The following is a 22815-nucleotide window of genomic DNA, read 5'->3' as shown; positions in this document are numbered from 1 at the left end:
CCATGGAGTTCGAGAAGACTGATTTCCTTGGATGGAGGATGAAATGCCAGAATCACTGCCCAAGTGGACCTTCTGCAAACAGAGACAAACCAAAAGACTGGAGGTGCAACAATTACTCCAGAATGCTGGATTGCATTGGTAGACTCCCCCAGACTAGCGACCAGACTGAAAAATGTTTCCATTTAGCCAGATAGGTATCCCTTAGTAGAACCTGACGAACAGCTTCAGAGCAGTGCTCTTCTTCCTTGTCTAGCCATGCAGCATCCATGCTGTGAGGTGCAGGCTGTGCAGTGCTGGATGTGAAATTTTACTGTGATACTGAATCAGTAGATTGGGATAAGAAGGGTGAACAGAGAGACTGAGGAGATTACCCCAAGCTAGCATCACCCCTATAGGTGTACTGCTAGGCAAAGTTCTCTGGCTTTGGTGTGCTCAGCACACATGTCTGAGTGGAATACACATCTGCGCTCACACCTTGAAGAGCAATAGCTGCAGTACAGCTAGGTAACCGTCTTATTGATAGAAACTGAAAATTTTTGATAACTCATGATTCCAAATCTTAAATATTTACGTAACTAAGCTAGTATTAATAAGTATAGATAATTGTACATTTTCAATGTTTTAAAAAAAAAAGCCTTTTGTTAGCTTTGATTTCATGTTTCATGAACAAGTTGAAATTGACAAGAACTAGCTTCAGAAGTAGAAAACAGAAGACAAATACACCATAGAGAGAATGGGCTTCCGAAGGCAAGGGTTACAGCAGTAATGAAGTTCTACATAATTGCTAATTCTGGTCATTTGAGGGTCTGAATTTTGAACATTCTTGGTCAAAACAGAATCTCTTCAGTTTTAAATGCTGTTGGTCTCTGCTTTTGAGATCTATGTTTATACATAGAAATCCAGATTGTAGAAAAATCCTAATTTTCCATGTAAAAAAATTAGTTTGATTAAATGGATCATAAGTCATCTGAAGTTAACTCTTTCTATATATATTTTTTTTTTAATTTTCCAGCCTTCTCTTTAATAATGGTTTTAACCTTCAGATTCATCACCACACTTCTGGTCCATATTTTCATTACACTAGTTGTGTTTGGATTGTTAAGTAAGTATATTTATCTATAATGGATGTTTAATTAACATATTGTTTCACTGAATTGAAGGAAAAACATAAAGGCAAAACAGCAAACCCGTTTCTCCTCAGGTAACCTTTTGTAATCTAAATTGGGTCACAATTTTGCAATCAGATCAATGCTAGATCCTTACTTCTCTGTGGATGAAAAGGTCTGACTATGCAGGTCTAGCTGTAGGATCAGGGTGCTGGGAGGTTTTTTGTTTGTTTTTAATTATATATAGATGTCTGTAGATTGACTTTCTTTTGACAAATGATTTGAGTATGAGCAGTGTTAATGTTTCCAACAAAGTTAAATAAAGAATTTAACAATGCACACTTTATAAAGGGAGAACTACTAAGAATGATTCAAGCCTGAAATGTGATCTACCTTATAAATTCATGTTTAGCTCTTGCAGTGAGGCTTGTAACTTCAAAGCTGTAAGAAAACCAAACTTAATGTTGACTTTGACCTTAAAATAGCAAACTAGCTGCACAATTTTTCTTTGTGGTCACGGATATGTACATGTACACCTAACGTTTCTCGCTCTGTGCTGCACTAGTCCATTCTTCAGTTTATCTGGCATTTGAGAGGAAAGGGCAACAGAGCCATAGACATGTACACATTAGCTTGCCGGTCACTTGTGAAGCACTGTCTGCATCTTCATGTTATGTTTGTTCTAGTTGTTTCAGGTGTTCTCTGGTGGCTGTACTATGACTACACCAACGACCCAAGCATAGAACTGGAAACTGAAAAGGAAAATGTAAAATTTTTACTTGGATTTGCTATTGTATCTACAGTGATTACGGTGAGAAATTTTACAGAATAATTGTTAGAAATCTTAGTGTTAGGGATTGTAATCTGAAATCTTGAAATAAAACTATATTACAACAAAGTAAGAGCATATGCTCCCTCATTTATTTAAACTTTTGAATAATTGAAAAGTGGAAACTTCATTGTAGAATAACTGAGGCTGTGTCGTCATGATTCAACCTTTGTCAGTTTATCCCTTTGTGGATTGCGCTCTAGTGCATTCTGTTTTCTATTTGCAGCCAAATAAGATCTGTTTATAATTATTTGCCTTTTCTTACATTTTTATGGTGAAATTCAGCTGTGTTATGTAGGGTCCGTGCAAGGCTCTCCACAAACTTAAATCCTGTGCTAGGACTATAGGACACGTGCCAGCAGAGCAGCAGCTGTCCTGGTGGACTGATGCCCTGTGCACACTATTGCAGTGTGGGTCTATAGGCCATTCTCAGTTAAGTTGATGATGAGTTGACTGTATCCATTTCAGTGTAAATCCTGTGGACTCAACGTATATTGTAAGTGGCACAAAAGGGCAGCAGCCTACAGTGGGCTGGAAGCTTGGTGCTGCAGGTCAGTGTTTTGACCACAAGCTGTGGTGCTGAATTTTTGCCTTCCTGACATCCATTTCCTGTGCGCACACAGCCTGACTACTATGGCTTTATGCTGTTAAAGTGAATGTTTCACCTTATTTAGCTATGAGAAGATGCTCGCAGCCCTGTATCAGTGTGTGAACACTTCATACTTTTTGGGAAGTGAGTCAGTTACATTAATGTTTCTTTAAAATAAAATGTGCTTACACACCATGTACAGTCTGTATTGTGTTAAAGTGACCTAATATAATCGTGATACACACTAGATTGCTTGCATAATCTCTACATTATCAGACAGCAGGCTCTGCACTTCTTCTCTATTAAATAAAAGAATAAGAAAATGTTTCTTTGAATCCAGATTTGTTCTAGTGTAGTGCTTTTGCCATTTGTAAAACTCTGAATACATCCACTGCTCCTGGTTACATCTTTGTAGAACAAGCTAGAAAAGTGGTGAAGCAACTTCTATTATGAATGTTTATTACTTGATAATTTCTAGTGTACTGTGTCATTTAGCATTGTTTACAGTTCAGTGTTAAAGATCAAGGACACAAGTTTTTTGGAAGAAAGTTATTTCTTCAAACAGGGTGCAACTTTGCATGCACGTTTCTCCAAATGCAACAGACAGATCAATTTCTTTTAAGTCCAGTGCTCTCCCATATAAAAGGTCTTATCATGCTATCAATGGTAAAACTATTGATTGACCTATATGGAAATAAGATTGTCTTCCGTGGTCTTAGAAATCTGTTCAGCTTGTATAGTGTTTCAAAGAGTGTTTTTAGTGCTTCATAGTTTTATGAAAAGAGATGTTCTGCTGCAGTCTCTTTGTGAAATCTGCACCACGCTCCCCCTACAAAATCTGACAATTTCTGATAATTTGTTAAGAAAGAAATTTTTAGTTTACTCTTTTTCTGATTGGTTTTTCATCTCTTTTAATAGATTGTTCTCCTTTCCCTCATATTTGTACTAAGGGACAGGATTCAGCTGACTGTACAGCTCTTTCAGGTTGCTAATAAAACAATTAGCAGCATCCCTTCACTACTGTTCCAGCCACTGTGGACCTTTTTGATTCTCATTTTCTTCTGGGTGTTCTGGGTTGCTGTGCTACTTAGCTTAGGAACTGCAGGTATGTAATTGTATTTTCCATGGTCATGGGTGTACATTATCTGGTTTTTAAATTTGGTCTTTAAACACGGGACCTATGGTGTTAATGTACAAGGTGTAAGATATGTTGTGATATACCTGTGTTATGATCTTGTTTTCTGTTTACTTCACCATTCCATTTGTAGGAGTACTGCAAAAGTGGCTACTGTTTTGTGAGGCATAGGTAATATAGCATGTTAGAGGAGAGAGACACTTATGCACCCACACAGAGACTTTTCTTTTGTTCTTTATTGTTCTCATAATCTAAAGTGTCATTCTGGATTCAAAGTATGTGGTTGCTTTTTGTAAGTGGGGAGCATAACAGAAAGGGGGAGTGTTTTGATTTAGTACAGCTGTTGTGAAATTAATGTGTTTCTACTACGGGAACAACAAAAAAGGGCCTCTCCTCCTGTGAAAGATGTAAAATTACTCTGAAGAATATTGCTGTAAGAAATTACAAAATGGCATTCCAGCAGAGGACTCAGAAAGAATGACTATATAGATAAGATAGGAGAAGGAGGAGGAGGGATGAGACTGGGAGAGATGGAGCTCATATTTTAAACCTGTGCTCTGTCAGGCATTTGTTCCAGTTCTAGGGAAAAAAAATTAGAAGGGACTTGATAACTCTTGGGCTGAAAAGGGCCAGAATACCAAACCAAAACAAAAACCTTTCATGTATGAATTGCAGCCCAAATTTGGCTTAGGTAAGGTTGGTAGTGATCAAAAGGCATTACTATCAAATGAGGGTGCATGTGAAACAAGAATGGTGGTCTCTGTTTAATATGTAGTGGACAGGTAACTATATCACAGTTGGCATACTTGAGAGCAGTCTCAGTAGAGAGGCCAGGAACTGAGTAATCTTTTCAGAAGAGGCGTGAGGTACAATTGATGTTGTAGTGGGGAAGCTTGTACTGTTACTGTGGATGTTGTACTTCTTCCGTGGGTAAAGAACTTGGAGTTCTTGCGCTATAGGCTTTGTCTACACTGGCAGCGGCACGTACATGTAGCTACATGCCATAGTGAAAAGCAGGCTGCGTCCACACTCCTTATGGAGTGTAGCTGCACACCACAGTGAAAAGGCTGCAGCAGCGGGAAGCTGCTGGAGTCTTTCTCCGCTGCCTCCTGTCTGCCAAAGCCTTTCCACTCTGCTTCTCTTTCCCCCACCCCGGCGCCAAAGCCTTTCCATGCTGCTGGAGCCTTTCCCTGCAGTGGGGAAAGGTTCTGGTAGCAGGATACTACTATTTTTAGCAGTGTAGATAGGGGAGAGGCACTGCTTTGGCATATAGAGAGCCATAGGGTATGTGTAGGTTCAGGGATATCTTTATTCACCTAAGCAGTGCCCCACCATCTACACTGCTACTTATATCCAGGCTAGGGGGGCATGTAGTATATGTACTCCACATTCTGCTGTAAGTGTGGACATAGCCTGAGATTCAATGCCTTCTATGACCGCAGCATTCAGACAAAAAGTACTTCCACATACCACAGTCAAACTAGATAACATGCATTTTATTGAAAGCACTTACAGTTCTCATTCAAGGCAGGTGAGTGAATAATGAATACTGAGTAAAGAAGGGTAGCCAGTGTCCAGAGCACTTCTTAATAACATCTTAATAAATAGCAAAAATAACTGCAGACTTTCTGGCTTGTGTTTAGATTAGTAATGAAGGAGGGAAATACAATCAGAAAAGTTATCCTTGAGTTGTGAATCCACTGGCATACACAGTAGAGAGTGAGAAGGTTAACAAAAGAGGGCTGTGAAAGGAAAGATGAATGCAGTTAAACCAGGAAATGGGGATTTTAAGTCTGCTATAGGGACAGGCCAAAGAAACAGGTGGGGAGATGATAGTGATGTGTGTGAGGGGTGACACACAGGCCTGATGGCATGAGAAGCTATAATTATTTTGGCTGGTATAACAGAAGCAGTTTGAGCTAGTTGAGTGATTCCTCTGTGCTGCTTCAAGCTTCCCAGAGAAGTCAGAGAAAGTACCATAGAGATTTTTTTTTAAAAGTATATGTAATCTTAAAATAAAAGGCCTGTAAGAAGACCAGGAGTTTGAACATGAAAAGATTACTTAGGGCCTTGTCATTATGAGGTGTTCTCCCCTTCTGAAGTGGATAGAATGTGGAAGGTTCTGACCCTTGACTTTGCAGCAGGCTGCCCTTGTGAGGTTGGCTTCATGTGCGTCCCCATAGAAGGAAAGTGAGCTTAATGGGAGGTGTCTGTTCTCTGGGGGAAACACCTCATGCAAACGGCTGGGTATGTAGTTATGCTTTTGTTTTCTGTTTGTTTTAAACTTACAGTATCTGCTTTCTAGAGAGGTAGCTAGTCTTTTGTGGAATGGAGTTGATGCAGAATGTTACAGAGGAGAGATGCATTATGATTTTGTCATGAAAATTTTACTTTTGTTCATTCATATGTTATTTGAGAGTAAGGAAAATAAGTCATTCGGGCTGTGAGCAACCATATTTGCTGTCTGTGTATGGAAAAACAGAACATAAGCAGGCTCTGTTACATCTTATTAAGGATATGTTGTTGTCTTCATCTCTTCCCTGTCCTCCTTCCCTATAACTTCCCTGTGCAGACCTGAGAGGAAATGGACAGGTCTAGGACAATCTTTTGTTTTTAGTATAGAGCATTTGGGGATGTCTGTCCTCTCATAATCACTAATAAAGTGTGGTTGAAGGGGCCCTCTCTTCCCAGCTATTGATGGAAAACTCTGCAGGTTTGTGGAGAGATTCGCTCTTTCTCCCCTTCTTCCTGCTCCATCCCCAACTGTTGAGGTATTTCAGAAACACTTGCTTGAAGCATTTGTCTGGTGGGTGACTTGCTGCTTCTTCAAAGTTGTTCGGCACAGAGGCACCAAATTTTTAGCCCCAGTAGCCTTTTCATGAATCTTTCCTGGCTAACTGAACATCAGTTCTCCTGGGACAGATTTGCTTTGCTTTGAGATGTCATGGATGCTGCTTCAGTGCACTCCTCTTAGTCTGTAATTTTTGCCCCTTATTGGTGATGTTCACATGTGGCCTGGGAATGCCAGACACTGCATTATGTGGTTGTTACTGAAAGAGAAGCATGGCTTTCAGAATCAGGAACGGTCTGTGCATTGGTGTATCTCAGGAGGCCATCGGAGCTTTAGTGGTCAGTTTGATTCAGGTTAAGGCCTTTTATTAATTTGGATAAAGGTTGTGCATTAAAGCTGTAAGGGTGTAACTGCTCATTGTTAGGTAGTATAGGATTGCTTTTCATGCCGTTTGTTGAACAGCTCTACTTGGTCAGAGGTTAGATCTAAGTACAGGGTATTAGTCACATAAACCACAGTAACTCTAATAAAGCTGGTAGCAGTAAGGTAGAATGAATCAGAATGAACTAAATTTGAAATATTAATGGCCAGGAATGCTAGAGGAAACAACACAAACATTCTTCATTTAAGCAGAGCTGATTATGAGAGAATGCACAAAACCCAAAGGAATCTTCGCTGTGATTCTCTATTATGCAACAAAAGACTGAGTGGGAAGTTTGTTCTTGTTAAATCTAAATTTGGAAAATGCCGAGTGAGTCCAACATGTTCAAAAAGTTTTAGTCTCTTAGGGATACAAAAGAGAGTTGGAGGCTATAAATATTATAGCTAGTGTAACAGAATCAACTTGATGAGAAGTGAAAAATGATACAGTTGGGTGTTTCCTAAGTGTTGCTGCAGGCTTCGTTATATTTCAATCTATGTCTGGGTTGTTTTTAAAAGATGTGTCAATAGTTGTAATTTTCAGCCATTTAGTCAGTTAAAGAATTAATATTTACAGTGAGACTGTGCCTGTTACTTAGAACAAACTGAAGTGACAGTGCAAGTGTTTGAAGTAGGTGCTAGAATAAGTCAGTGGTCCCCAGACGTTTTTGGTCCATGCCTCCACCTTTACCTGGTCTGTGCTACCCCCACCCAGGAGCCAGGGGCTAGCACCGGAAACGGGACCGGGAGCCAACACCAGGGCCCAGCTGGGAGCAGAGCGGGCTGGGTGGTGCTCCTTTCCCGCCCCATCTGGGGGCTGCCTGGGCCCTTCTGGGCCCCCCTGAACATTCTTCTGCATTTCCTGAGGGGAGTGCGCCCCACAGTTTGGGGACCACTGGATTAGGTACAGAAATATCAACCAATGTGTTCAGTTGTTTTTCCTAATTGCAAATGAGCTTTTATCAACTTTAATTCTGCTTCTATTCAGGTTATAACATTACAGTATATCACAGTGACTATTGTTAATTCAAATGATATTTGTCTGTTACTACCAGTTCCATTTTCTTTTTTACATTTACTACTATAAATACCTGATCACTGTAGTAACACCCATAATCCACTAGATGCCATTAATGTAGTTTGAAAAACATTCTTATGAGTAACGCATTTTCATTCCTCTTCCATTAGTGCTTGAACTGTTACAATTCTCATATACTTTATTCAGATTAATATTATTTTGCACTTATGTACTGACTTTCATCAGAGGAGTTCAAAGTGCAAAGGAGTTCAAATACAGAGAACAACTGAGCCTCCGAAAATCCTTTTTACACAGGAGGGCAGTAAGAGCAAAGAATATAATAGTCATTCTGACTCCCAGTGCCATGTTCTAACCATTAGGTAACAGTTCAGGTGTTCATATTTCAAAATCATTAAATCCTGAGTGTTTAATCCATATGCTGCTCTGTAAGAGCCAGTTCCTGACACCCTTACTCGTGTTGGCCCTAATCCAAAAAAGCACTTAAACATGTGCTAAAATCATTTGCTGGGTCAGGGCCATGTGATAGTTCTTCACAGGATGTATTGATTTAAATCAAAGTAATTTTAAATCCGCAATTTAAATAATAATTTAAATCCCCAAGAGAAAAGTCTTGATTGAAATCATTGATTTTAATCAACTTTTCCATTTGTATTTCAGCTGTTTTCTAAGGTGCATTCTCATTGGTTGATATCACCATTACAACTTGTTGATTTGCAACTAACTGGAGCCTTTATACTAGATTTGATGCATTTTTTGCTACCTAGGAGCGTATGCTATAACTTGATATATTTATTTAAGCAGTTCTATAGCTTAATATTTTCAGATTCTTATTAATTTTACATTTTTAGTATGTTAGAAAATGGCAAATAATATATTGCTTATTGACTAAATAACTTTTTGCTCATGATTTGTGTCAAGCTGCATTAGGATGGTAACTAGAATTTAATTAAACACATAATAGCATATACCATTTATTTTTATTAGATAATACTGAACCAATTAGCACAGCCTGTGGGTCCCCCCCAATCTCAAGCCCTTCATATGGTACATGACCTGTTGTGCCATATTTATAATGCTTGTCCTCAAAAATTAGATGGTTCCCCCCTCATTCTTTCTATATAGAAAAGCAACCTTTAACTCTGGGTTTTTGGTAAAGGCTCATGGATGCAGCATATTTATTTTTTATTTAACTTTTTAAGAGACTATAATAAGGTTGGGTCTTCACATGTTTTGGATTAAATTCAGATTTCATTTTAAACAGCTTTATTTTAAAAAGTAAAGCTAAATAATATCAACATTTGATTTAAATTTTTTTTTCCAAAAAATTCATTTGATTTTTATCCATCCTTGCTGTGCAAATAGCCCCACTGATATCAGTAAGACTACGTGGTGTGTAGTAAATTTCTTCATTACATGACTACGGGTGTGAAAATCTGTCCTAAATGGAATTAGGGTTGGCAGAAGTATAATATGATGCTGTGCTCTATTTATCCTAATGTGTTTCATAACTTTTAAAGCTTATTTGATAAATATCTGCATAGTCAATTTGAGAATACTGCTGGGGGATTGACTTGCTTGCTCCTCCTTTAATGTTATAATAGGTTAAAGGCACAATGTTAATTTTAAAGATACGTTTTTGTCTGGATGATTTCTTTACCTCTTACTCTGTTTCAAATAACACTTAAGATTATTGTAACTGAAAAAGATTAGAGTAAAATCAGTTTATTTTGTGCAATGGACAGCAAATTTTGTGTAAATCAGTTTAACAATTTTCCTGATTAATTCTGTATATTTCTTGCATGTGAGGGAGAGAAACTTTTTTTTTTTTTTTTTTTTTTGTGTAAATGTAAAATGGCCAAAAGTTAGCAGGAGATTAAGGGTGTAGAACCTGACTACTCCATACAGCGGAGGGCAGGGGGAGATCTTTCTACTCTAAAATAAATAGTACTTTGACAGTCTGCAAATATATATATAGTTTGTTTGTTTTTCAATACACTTTTTACCATAAACTGTCATCTAGGTTTTACAACATTCATGTTCCATAGTATATTAGCCAAACAGCTTTGTATTTCCACTCTCCAGAATCAGCTGATGTGGAGATGGAAGAAAACTTTTTCCTGCCCTTTGATTTTTCTGGGTTTTTTGAGGGAGATCAGAATACTTCTGTGAACCTCCAGGTGCTGATCATTTGAGAACTCTGGCCTTCTGTGTTTTTTTCAGATTGGGCTCAGTTGGTAAAATTTTTACCTTTCTGTTATAGCAGTTTATAATTTTCAGATAAATACTCACTTACTTTTACATGAGGCTTATCATTTTGAGAATGATGAAAATATGTATGATAACATCAGTTAGTTATTTTTAGTTATGTGCAGCTTGACAAGATGGGCTAGTGAAACTGGATTGCTACTGTACTGCACCTGTTCTTAATGTTTCCCTTGTGCTGCTTGTAGTTCTGTAATATTTACAGTCTCTGATCCATTTTTCACCTGTGATCTTTGTGCATCCATACAGATCACCTTGTTTATGTCATTCTTAATATCTACTGTTATATTGAGAAGAGGCTAACTCCTTGGGATAATCGCCCCAGTTGAGCAAGGTACTTAAGCACATGCCTAACTTGGAATACATGAGTAGTAGTCTCACGGAAGTAAGGTTGCTCATGTATTTCAAGTTAGGCACTTGCATAAGTACCTTGCTAAATCAGGGGCTATAAGAGCAGCAGAAGCCAAGTGAATTGCAAACCCATATGACTGGGACAAATGCCAGATGTTAGTCAGGAGAGATGCCAATAGACTGGAGTTAGCACAAAAATTAAGTGGCACCGAGAGTAACTATATATTCTAATGGGAATGGAGCTCAATGGAGATTTGGAAAAGACGATAGGGATTATGGTATAGCATCACATTGATTGATGCTACTTCATCAGGCTTGTGCTGTGTTTTATTGTAGAATTAGAAGTGGCCTTGTGATATTCCAGTAGTGGTACTGCAATATATGTTCTTATGTTTAAATCTGATGTAAACCATGAAATCCACATCAGGAATAGGATACTGAGCATAAGTATAAGATAAGAGTGCTAGATGAGATTTTCACATAATGAAAATGTATCTCTGAGTATAATGGGGAGTAAAACTATCACAGTAAAGATGTGCTACAGATAAACCAGTTGTAAAAGCAAATTTCTTGAATGGTCTACAACATTCCAACTAAATCCAGCTAACTTTAATTGTAAATTCTGTCATGTGGAAAAGGTGCAGCTACAAAGTACATTCAGTTGGGAGGAAGCACAAACTTTATATAGAACAATAGTGAAACCTTTCCCGACTTTGCAGCAGGAAGCATTAAAGTGGAAAATACTTTCATAGTAGCAACAACTGGGAAATTGGTTCTGAGTTACTACTTTCTGGCCAATTGTTCTTTGTTGCCAACAATGGAATTGATAAATTGAGGAAAATATTATTCCCAGTTCCGTAGGCGTTCCAACCATTTAAAACTTCCTTCTGCTCTAGACCTCAGCAAAAGCTCCAACAACCCCCGTAGAATATCTGACACAAATCACAAAATATATTGTATGTTCTTCAAGTGATGGTCCCTATATGGATTCCAAAAGTGTGGGTGCACATGTGTGCCATGCGTCGGAGCCGGAACAGTTTTGTAGTAGAGTCCATTGACCAGCACGTGCATTGTCTGCATGCACTCATCTGAGGCTATAAAAGACTGTGCGGGTCAATGCCACACCAGTTCCCTCCTTCTGGCTACAGTTGGAATCCCTATTCCTCTGTGCTTTTAGCTTGCTAAGAGAGCTGACTGTCCATTTTTCCTTATATATAGTTATTTATAATCGTATGTAGTATCTGATTGACTCGTCGTTAATTAGGCTCTTTCTTGTACTTCTTTCCCCATCAGGGAGATCCCCCCCCCTTGCAGGGGATTATGCCCCAGCAAGTTGGTTTAAAAAATTGTGCTTTGTGGCCACGCTCCTTCTTTGTGAGCAATGTGCACCAACAGTGCCTTTACTGCCTCGGCAAACCCCACATTGTCACCCGTTGCACTAGCTGCCGATTGTTCCCGCTCAGGACGTGAGAAGCTAGAGAACTTCATTTCTGCAAGTTCCTAATGGAAGAGGCTATGCGTCTATGTGCACAGTTGGATCTGGGACCAGTGGATCCGCTGGAACTGTGTCCCTCACCACTGGTGAGTGCCCCTCCATCTTTCTGCTGGACACCAGAGCTATTGGTGCTGCCACAGCCTGTGAAGACCCACCATGAGCATAAGAAGCCTGGACATGAGCGTAAGTGCAGCTCCCTAATGGGGTCTGTCCCAAAACACAGCACTGCCTCCCTGAGCCAGGTCGGGTGAGAAGTCGCATGACAACCAGCAGCTCCAGCTCCCAAGAAGCCTTGAATGGAGCACAAAGCGAAGCACTGACATGATTCACCAGTGCAGCCTTCAGCCATTGTCACCAGTCTAGCACCATCGTCACCGTCAATGCCACCAGGCCCCTCCAGACTACCACATGTGGTTCCCCACATGCCCGGATGTCTGGAACCGCTGATGCTGCTGATCCCATAGCCAGGTTCCCCACTGCTCTCCAGTCCCCCGAGCACCTTGGTCCTGCCTTCTCTGGAGGATGACCCTCTCCTGCCCCTCTCTGAGCAGAATGCTTCTTCCACTCGCTTTGCACCACTGGCACCGTTGGCTCCGCCCCTACTGGACCCATGCACCGAGTCCAAGTGCTTCTCAGAGCCAGATCCCTCCTGTTCTCCTGCCCAATCTTGCAGCCCGGTCCCAGGTGCCAACCACCCTATCCTCCGGTCTATGACCCTAACCCAAGCCGTGCTTCAAATATCCCCAGGGACCATTGATGCCCGGAGACCCATATGCTTGGCCCTATTGGCCTCCCTGGCACCCGTATCAGGACTGTGGGGTTCCACCGGTGGCATCTTACTGACCATCCCCTGCTTGTACTGAGCCTTCCTTCATTTACAATGAACCCGAGGAAGACGTGCAGCTAGTACCGTTGGTACTGCTGATCCCTACTGGAGCCTCATCATCGCTGGATGACATGCTGATTCCACTCTCCTTTTCCCCTCGTGGTGACCATAAATAATACCACTACCTGCTTCAGCGAGTGGCTACAGCTCTCTGCCTCATGGTGGAAGTGGTCCAGGACCCATAAAACCAGCTCCTTGATATTCTGCAACCACCAGCGTCCTCCTGGACTGCCCTCCCCATTCATGAGGCCATCCTGCAACTGGTGCAGTCAGTCTGGCCTACACCAGCCTTCTATGCTCCTAAGCGCACAGAGGGATGATACTTTGTCCCATCTAAGGTCATGGACTTCCTTTTCAGCCACCCAACCCTCAACCTGCTGGTAGCTTAAACTACATGACGACTGAACGCGCTCACCAACAACACCTCAAATCTACATCTCTGGCCAGAGCGGCAAAAGAACTGGACATTTGGATAGAAAAGTCTACTCTTCTGAGGGACTCCAGTTCTGTATCGGCAACTACCAGGCCCTGTTGGTGAAATACGACTTTCTCACCTACTCCAAGCTCTCAGAGTTTCAGGCTCTTCTACCTCCAGTTAAGCAACAAAACTTCCAGATGCTGCTGGAAGCTGGTCACCAAGATGAGCAGTGGATGCCACCGACACTACATCACGGTTGCTGGCAAACAGCCTCATACTCCAATCAGACTCCTGGCTTCAATCGTCTGGGTTCCCTAAGGAGGTCCAGACCACACTTGAGGATCTCCCCTTTGCTAACCAAAAACTTTTCAGTGACCAGACAGATGAATCCTTACATTCACTCAAGGATTCTTGTTCCACTCTGCAGTCTCTTGACATTTATACCCTAGTCCTGACCTGGAGGCAGCAGAGGTCGTCCTTTCGCCCACACGCCCTACCCACTCTACTTTCAAAGACAACAGGGGCCATCCTGATGTCACCACCATGCTCAGTGGCTCCACTACTCTGCTCCATTGACCCTTCTGCAACGTCAATCTAAGCAGCAGTTTTGATGCATTCATTGAGAACCACAAACCTCCTCCTATCCTTCCACGGTGCCCCGGGTCATCTTGCTGTTCTCCCACAATTGGGGTAAGATCACCACAGACCGGTGGGTGCTGATCATCGTTCACCAGGGGTACTTGGTTCCAACTTTGTCGCCTGCCCGACGATGGCCGTGGAGATTCCTCCCATCAAGATCTGTGAAAGGAAGCAGATGCCTTCTCCAGAAGGGTGCCATAGAGTGAGTCACCCTGTATTACCAAGCCTGTGGATTTTATTCCCCGTATTTCTTTATTTTGAGATAGGGAGATGGCTACTGACGTTTTCTTGACCTCCAGTTACTCAACAGGTTCATATGAAAATTCACGTTCTGGATGGTCACATTCCCCCTCATTATCCCTTCCCTATCTCAGGGAGCCTGGTTCACAGCTCTCAATATGAAAGATGCATATTTTCACATCGACATTCACCTGGTTCTCTGGAAATTTCTGTTTTATGGTTGGTCACTCCCATTATCAGTTCCCTGTCCTCCCCTTCAGTATCACCACCACTCCCTGGGTATTCACAAAAGTCTTTGCCATTGTTGCAGCCCACATGCTAGGCCTCGGCCACTCCGTTTCCCTACCTGGATGACTGGTTCCTCATTGCAATGTCACATAACCACCTCCTCTCAGCTGTCCAGACACTTTATGATTTGCTTCCCGATCTGTGCATTTGTATCACCGAAGAAAAATCAGTCTTCGTACCTACCCAACAATCATCTTTATTGGGGTGAGGCCATAGGGGCATATGCACCCGCCCTTTGGGTGGGCTTGCCCCCTCCGCATCCACCTAGATCTCTTCACATAGGCGCAGGGATGACTCCAGCCTGAGCCTGCTCCACCTCATGGTTTGGTATTTGGATGGAGCTCGCATGTAGACAGGGTATGCTCCATCTTGCTACATGATGTCCTCGTGCGCAGCAGGAGGCCATCCACCAGAGCCTTCTCTCAGGCAGAATTGATGTACCTCACCACCTGGGAACACTGCCACCATTATCTGCTGGATTTCATCTCCATTCCTATCCTCCTAGATTATCTTCTCCAACTCAAATTGTCGGGTCTCACCCACTCCTCCACACAGGTCCACCTGGTGTTGCTCAGTGCCTTCCTCCCCACAGTGAACAGTTCCTTCATCTTCATTCACCCAACCTGTTCGTTTCCTCATGGCTTTGCTCAATGCCTTTCCACCAGTGCTAAAACCTACCCCTTCTTGGGACCTGAATATCGCGCTCTGTGCTCTCACTGAATCACCCAAATAGGGACCACACATCTCGAAGAACCTCCAGTTACAGGCAGGTAACCTCCTCATATTGCACATCTCTTTTGCTTTGACTGATACAAGGCTGTAGTATTGTGCTACTGAATCAGATGGAGGAACTTTTCAAAGTCCTTCTGAAAAATGTTATGGCAGCATCTTGGTATTTGACCAATGCTTTTCTGAAGTATTTGCATCAGAGCAACAAATCTAAGAAAAGTATATATACATTGGGCAGCTTTCTGCAATGTCATGGCTCAACAATGGGGATTTTAGTCACTTATTAACCACTTGGAATTGTCAAATGGCTGCACTGGCAAGATTGATTTTCAGTGAATGACCTCTGTTGTTGTTCTACTGCTGGAAGAAAAATGTTCTGCAGACAAAGTAGAACCATTCTGAGGTTTTGTTCTGTTTTTTGTGCCTTCATGACCAGATCACACTGGAACAACGAGAAGAGGAAATGTAATTTTTAATAGGATGTCGGAAAGATCCGTGCTGTTTGAGCTATGCTACCAATATATTCTCTTTACATATGAAAAATAATATAGTTCACGATTCGGTCATCAGATTTGTACATGCTTGGTAACTATAGACACAAAGGGTATCAGTCAGTCACAAACATGCACCAAGAGGGAATACAGCACATTATCTTTGGCTCCTCTTGCTCAGCAAATAAAGTGATCACTGACACATGATGACATCCAGCAGAGGGCAGTGATACACATCCACCCAATACTAGCCTGTGGCAAAATCTGTAAAGCCAAGGCTGTTGTTGTTAGTCATTATTTTAAATGGCAGTGGCTTGGTAAGAGCAATGGAATTACAGTTTACGATGCAGACATTTATTAATCAGTGTAAGTAATCTATTGATGCAGAGGTAAAATATGCTAACAATTTGCATGATAGGTAAGTTCATAAGTAAAGGTTGCACACCAGAAAAAAATCCTCAGTTCTGCTATTGAAGGAAATGACCTCTCCAAATGAAATTGAAGACTGAAGAGATTTCTGTTTATCTTATCTACTGCATCGTTTGCACAGTTGCCACTGGTAATGATTACTATTGATGTCTGAGCATGTTTGGCTCGTTGTACATGTAAGAACATAGGACCCTAAAAGTGTAGAAAAAGTTAAAGGAGTTGAGAAATGCTCAGAAGTGAGAATGAGACTCAAATGTACAGTGTAGCTGATGAAATTTACTTTGATGGCTTGTGGAAATGTGCTCCACTTCAAAATTGTCTGAGAAAGAAAAATAACTCTTGGATCTGTACTTAAAATTAAAAAAACAAAAACAAAAACCACAAGAGATAGTACCAGAGGTTTTTCCACTTGTAAAGTAACTTGAATTTTCACAGATCTAAAAAGCATTGGAACCAAATTTCAACAGCAATATTCCAGTGAATGAATATTCTTACAGCGGTGCACAATACGTAAGTTTTCCAAGGTCAGCAGAGGCCTAACCTCTCTAAAATGCCTGTACCTCATAGTAGTGCTTTCCTGTTTAGCTAAAACTGAATACATCTTTCTGGACATGAAACAACCAGAGCATGTGTCAATGTCTTCACTTCAACAATTGCCTCACAGCAACAATTAACTAGTCAGTGTGAACTTTTTTTAGTAGTCTCATCCAGCTGCATCGTGTTGCAGGGTGTGACTCTTAATTCAGGAAACAATGAGAACAAGATCTACATGAATTTGGTAGAACCCATTTGTTTTGACTCCCAGTTCTCTGCCCTAACCATTAGACCATAAACTAAAACATGAAATCTATGGCCATGGGAAAAATCTCTAAAACAAAGAAACACAGACACACCATACTGTCTATCACTTTATATCAATATTGTTTATAAATATGGACCCATTGCACAGGCCTCTGGGCAATCTTACAGGAATAAAGCACAATGCCACACTAGGTAGCATCAGTAGACAATTCCTTATATTGCCCTCCACTCATAGTTGACATTGACAATAGCAGTACTGTACTGGAAGTTAGTACCAAAGAATCCACAGCTCACCCTTAGAGAATTCCTCCCTTGGGTGAACAGATGCATCCTTAAGGTCAGCAAATTTGAGCCTTGGCAAATCAATAGAGAGTAAGTTCCAGATCCAGTGACCCTCCACCAAAAATGTTCTGTCTCTAATCCATTCTGCTCCTAAACAAAAGTTCAAATTCAGGTGTTATAAATGGGAATGCCCAGCTTGATCTCAGCGTTGGGACTATACATCACTAATTTTGTTTGTAGCTACTTTTAGGCTTTTGTGTAAGGTCATCATTTGTTTAACAAATATGCTCACCTTTTATCAACAAAAGTGGAGAAAAAATTTGCAGGCATAATTAGATGTGAAAGTGAGTTAGTGTTCTTCAAGTGTACGCAACTGATGCAAATAACCTTAGAGTTCTTATTACCTAAAAGATGTCTACATTCTGTTTTTAAAAATAAAGCAATATAATTCACTTTTGGATTGGTTTTTGTTTATTTTGTCTGTTATTTTGTCTGTCTAAAACCTAGTTTTGTCACAGCTATAACACATACTTTATTCTATTTTATTTCAATAGTACATATGTATCCTTAATCTTTTCCTGCAATCTTTATCTTCCTGCTCTTTTAGTATAATGTTGTCTGCATAAATGAAATCTTAATTTTTAGACACTTTTGTAATTGATCTTTAATCTCATTTCAGATTTTGATCGTGAAGAATTTTTGTTTATTTCTTAAGTATTAATTTAGAGTACATCCTGAAATTCTTACCTGGTTACTCCTAAATCATTACTCAGACACAGTTCCTGTTGACTTAATGGCAGCTTTAAAAATGACCTGATTTAAAACTGAGGCATTTGGTCCTATTAGAATATTTTTCTCAAAATGATTTGTGTGCTTTAGTAAAGATTGCTAGAATTAAATAACAGCTGGATTCTATTTATAACTTAACTGAAGAAAAGTGAATATGGGGCATATGGGACATGTTTAAGTTTGCTGAGTTATAATTAATATTGTGATATCTTTGGCTTTTCAGGTAGTGCACGAGTCATTTCAGGAGGGCAAGTAGAATATACAGTTCTGTCTGGCATTCGCTACATGTGGTGGTACCATTTAGTTGGCCTTATCTGGACTAGTGAATTCATCCTGGCTTGTCAGCAAATGACTATTGCTGGAGCAGTGGTTACTTGCTATTTTAACCGGTATGTGCAGAATTGACCTTCTTGTGTAGTTTGTGTTTTCTTAGCATTTACTTTCAGTCTGTTTTTAAGAAAACCACTATAAAATGTCTTGAATTTATTTTTAGGGTAATATCTTGGGAGCTAAGTTATTCTAAGAATGTGAGACTAGAAAGTCAAGCAGCTCATTGCAATGTCTCGAATGAGATCTTATGTGACATTAATATGGGTCACCACTTTAAGTTCTAGAAAATACTGGGCCAAGTTAAGCCCTGGTGCAAGCCAATGCAACTCAACTGACAAAACCCAGGTTAATTTTAACTTTTTCTCAGTAAACTTCAGTAGTTCTAAGTAAAAATGTAACACACAGCCCCAGAGTAATTCACAAGTAGTGTGACTTGATTTCTTTTCCGTCCCTCCCGACAGGCTTTTCATCTGTGTGGCTAAATAAGCCTCTAAAGTTTGTTCTTGAAAACAAATGAAAATGTTTTGTCATGCTGTGCAAATATTTTTACTTGAAGTGTTGTTAAAGGTTCACTACTAAGATTTTAAAAAAGTATTCAGAACCAGTTTCCTTGGTTTTTTGTGTTACCAAGACACCACCTTAGCTAGATGTGCAGGAATGTAAAAATTTCATTTATTCCTCACCATTTATCCTGTTTTATTTTTTGCATTTGATTCATATTGGATCACGAAACAAGACAGATTTCATTCGGTAACTCAGTGCAGTTTTTGTTCCGATTTCCGACACTGCAGTGGAATGTTTTTGATCTTCTAACCACATTGCATTGTTTCCTCTACTCCATTCCACACAAATGTGGTAACACATTTTCTGTTCTGTGAAAGTCAGGCTTTTTGAAAAAATTCTTGTTCCATAGTGGAACATGCGCGCACAAAAAAATCTTGGAATTTTTTTTGCAGAATTGCTGTATGGCCAGCGGGAGTGTCCTTGGGAGCTGCGGGGTCTGTAGCAGCCACGTGAGGAACCCATGGAGCCCACCTGGCAGGCTGTCTCAGATCTGGGGACTTGAGCTGTTTGGGACCTGTGGCTCTCAGGGCATCCAGGCTTTTAGTTCCCTGTCCACCTACTAGGCAAGCTGTCAGGAAACCAGCCTGATTTCCGTTGGAATTTCATCCAAATCGAAACAATCCCACGGAACATTTTGGTTTCGACAAATCAGCGTTTTTGGATAGAAAAGTGTTCTTTTGGAAAACTGATGAGTTCTACTCCCTCCCTTCCCACAGGAAAACCTGCTTAGACTTTGTCCACAACAGGGATTTTTTTTCCAAAATTTTTCTACTGTTGCTAACACTGGTTCCACTCTGCTGGTGTTAGCAATGATGGGAGCCCTAGAGGAGACAGGCTGCCAGCTTCCACCACCATTCTGAGCACTGGGTTTTTTGTCCCTACTTAAAGTAAGTCTAATCAACACAGCATTTTAAACACTGTCAGAAGCACATCGACTCTAGGGCTGTCAGTAGAGGTGAGGCTGAACTGGTGTTAGCAACGGTGGAGATTTTAAAAAAATGTTTCTAGACAGAATCTAAAATGCCCATTATAAAGGGTTTGGGGAGGGGATCAGTGTGCTGATATAATCTGTTACCGTTTCACCCACTGTGTCAGGACTAGAGGTTCACACTTCGTACTTAATCTCCTTTCCCTGACTGTAGGATCAGCCCAGGTAACTAGTGTCCCTACAGAGCTGTATGAAGTTCAGTGGCCCTTTGCGCCTGAAGGTACAGCACGGCATGCAGTCCTGTCAAAGAAGGGCTCTGCTATTGAAATCTGAATTTTTCAACCTTCAACAATGAATAGTTACACTGGAGGGCCAAACCCTGAGGTTTTTACTCCATTAATTTTGGTTAGCGATAATCATTGGAAATTAGCACTGAATGCCAGCAGCCCCAAGGACTATTCTGGAAGCTGGGGATCCCCAGAATGAGGAGACGACCAGGTCATACCTCCTACATCCAGGGCTATAAAGGTGGCATTGAAGCTGCTGTGCTGGCTTCCCACTCCCAGAGGATTCCTTCACACAAGGTAATCCTCAAAAGACTAGACCCACCAGCTTTCCTGCTACTTTCCACCACCAGAGTGAGGTCCAGGTCTACTCCAAGGATTGGACTCTTGGAGTAGACATGCTCTGTGCTCCAAATTCCATTGAAATCTCTCTCCTTACAAGTACTCCTTTTGCATGGCAGCTGACACACATCGTGTTGAATGTTGTGCAAGGGAAGGAAAATCCTTTTATTTATTTGTTTGTTTGTTTGTTTAATGGTGGTGATCCCTCTTCCTCTCCCTCGATCTGCCAGCACAGATAAGTATATAAACTGAGGCAGTCAAGTAATGGAGATAGAAAGGTGAGTGGCAATATTAATGAAATCAGACAGGGCATTGAGCTATCTTAGTTCTTACTGACAACGAAGAATTTGCCACCAGGAATCTGCAGTGTGATTTTTAATGTAGTCTGTGGTGCAGCCTCATAAAAGCTTGTCACAAGAGCTTTGTTTATGATACCCCATGAAGAGGCTTTCCTTCTAGTTAGTGAGTGGCCATAGGAAATGGAACAGCCTTTCCTTGAGGAAACCTGCTTCCTCAGCACACACAAAAATCCATTAGACACGTCACAGCCACTGTCCATAAGCAGAGTTAAAAAGGGGGAGGGCAGAGAGTTGTTTCAGCTGGATTAACTTTGCAGGTGACATCTGTTTGACCTAAAACAACAATACTGAAACTATACTTTGTTTGCTTTTATCTCAGATAAAACGGCTACTCTTTTATCACTTGCAAAAAGAGCTTACTCTCCTGAAAACCCATTTTTATGGAAAAAGCCCTTTGTGGAAATCATTAGTTTGTTTTGTTTTGTATAAAGATTTATTTTCAGTTTGCTGTGTGGAGGGGTTAAGTGTAGTTGTTGCCTCCTCACTGTGATCAAACTTCCCCCCATCACTGATTTAAAGAACGTGGTTTTATGAATTTGACTAGTTACCCAAAATTACTTACTGAAGACCCAACTCTACAAATGCTCAAGCATGTTGAGTAACTGTATTCACACAAGCAGTCCCATATGCCTCTTGTAAATAACTTTACTCACATGCTTAAGCGTTTCTAGGATGAGAGCCTGCAAACACTTACATGCTTAAAATTAAGAGTGTGCAAAAATGTTTGTAGGAGCAGGGCTTTAGGAACTGATTCTAAGGGCATGTCTACACAGCAGCTATACACCCATAGCTGGCCTATGCCAGCCAACTTGGACTATGAGGCTGTTTCATTCCTGTGTAGACTTCTGGGCTCAGGACCCTTCCACCTCACAGGGTCCTAGAGCCCAGGCTCCCGCCCGAGCCCAGAAGTCTGCACAGCAATGAAACAGCCCCACAGCCCAAGCCCTGTGAGCCTGTCAGCTGGCATGGGCCAGCTGTGGGTGTCCCATTGCTGTGTAGACATACCCTGACAGGTGCTGTTGAGCACCACAACTCCTCTTGACTTCAATAGCAGTTGAGAGCATCTCTCAGGATCAGGCACTTGGGGCTTGTGAACATGGAGAATTAGTGCATGGCTAGCCAGGGCATGAGTCTGAAGTGCCCTAGCTTGCTGTGCACTAAGTGGCTGCATGGATCCCACTACAAAACTTTCAGTGTTTGGTAGCAGGGTCGGTCTGCATGGCTAGTTAGTGTGCAGTAAGCTAGTGCGCAGCAGAGTCACACCCTGGTTAGCCACACACTAACCCTCTGGGTAGACAAGCCCTTGGTTACTAAGGAGGTCATACATGAAGATCAATGAGGACTTCGTCTATTTAAAGTAATATCTGTAGTATCTGTGAGCATGTTTGTTCCCATGATCATAAACTTGCCCCTGTACATGTAAAAGGTCAATTCAGTGTACAGTTACTCAAATTAGTGTATTTGAGCAGATAAGCAAACGGTCCTGTAAATATTGATAGTAGGTTTTTAATAGTTGAAATTTGCTGTTCAATATAGTGTTTACGGATAACATGAAAAATATATATTCTGGGAGCTTTTCAGCACTGAGAAGCAACTACACGTGTTACTCAGATCTGTCTGTCCAAAGACTGTTGTTTACCCTACTACAAATGTTATATTTTATTGCACTGGTCTTTTTCAAAATGAGATTCGTACGTTTCACTAAGTTATTAGTGATTCCTTAATAGCTTTTAAAACTTATGTTTACATTCCCACTCTCAAACTCTTTTATAAAATGCTTCATGAGCTGAATGCAACATAGAGGTGTATTGCAACTGCAAGCATTCAAAAATCATGAGTCTGGCTTAAAAATCATGAGGTTTAAAAAAAAAAAAAAAAAAAAACATTTTGGGTTCTTATTTCCTTTCTTGTTTCTGAGCCTTTAGGATGCACTGAGGTCACATTTTCAAACTTTGTTCTATAACCAAAAGAGCTAGAACTTTTTTTTTTTCTTTCTTTT

The 22815-nt window shown here is 40.8% G+C and overlaps 1 protein-coding gene across 3 annotated transcripts in view; it reads left to right on the top strand.

Moving 5' to 3' along the window:
• Positions 1-22815, top strand: part of SLC44A3 (solute carrier family 44 member 3) — a 63143-nt gene that overhangs the window by 16456 nt on the left and 23872 nt on the right. For all 3 annotated transcript variants that reach the window (XM_067538432.1, XM_067538431.1, XM_067538433.1), the window contains exons 7-10: positions 1013-1102; positions 1793-1917; positions 3443-3629; positions 18233-18398. In XM_067538432.1, coding sequence (XP_067394533.1) covers positions 1013-1102; positions 1793-1917; positions 3443-3629; positions 18233-18398 — 568 coding nt within the window. The remainder of the gene's footprint in view (positions 1-1012; positions 1103-1792; positions 1918-3442; positions 3630-18232; positions 18399-22815) is intronic.

The sequence above is a fragment of the Emydura macquarii genome, unplaced genomic scaffold, assembly GCF_026122565.2.
Source record: "Emydura macquarii macquarii isolate MOO-44397 ecotype Brisbane River unplaced genomic scaffold, CSIRO-AGI_Emac_v2 contig_480, whole genome shotgun sequence".
In the NCBI taxonomy this organism is placed as follows: Eukaryota; Metazoa; Chordata; order Testudines; family Chelidae; genus Emydura; species Emydura macquarii.
The sequence above is the reverse complement of the archived record's forward strand: the minus strand, read 5'-3'. Positions and strand labels throughout refer to the sequence as shown.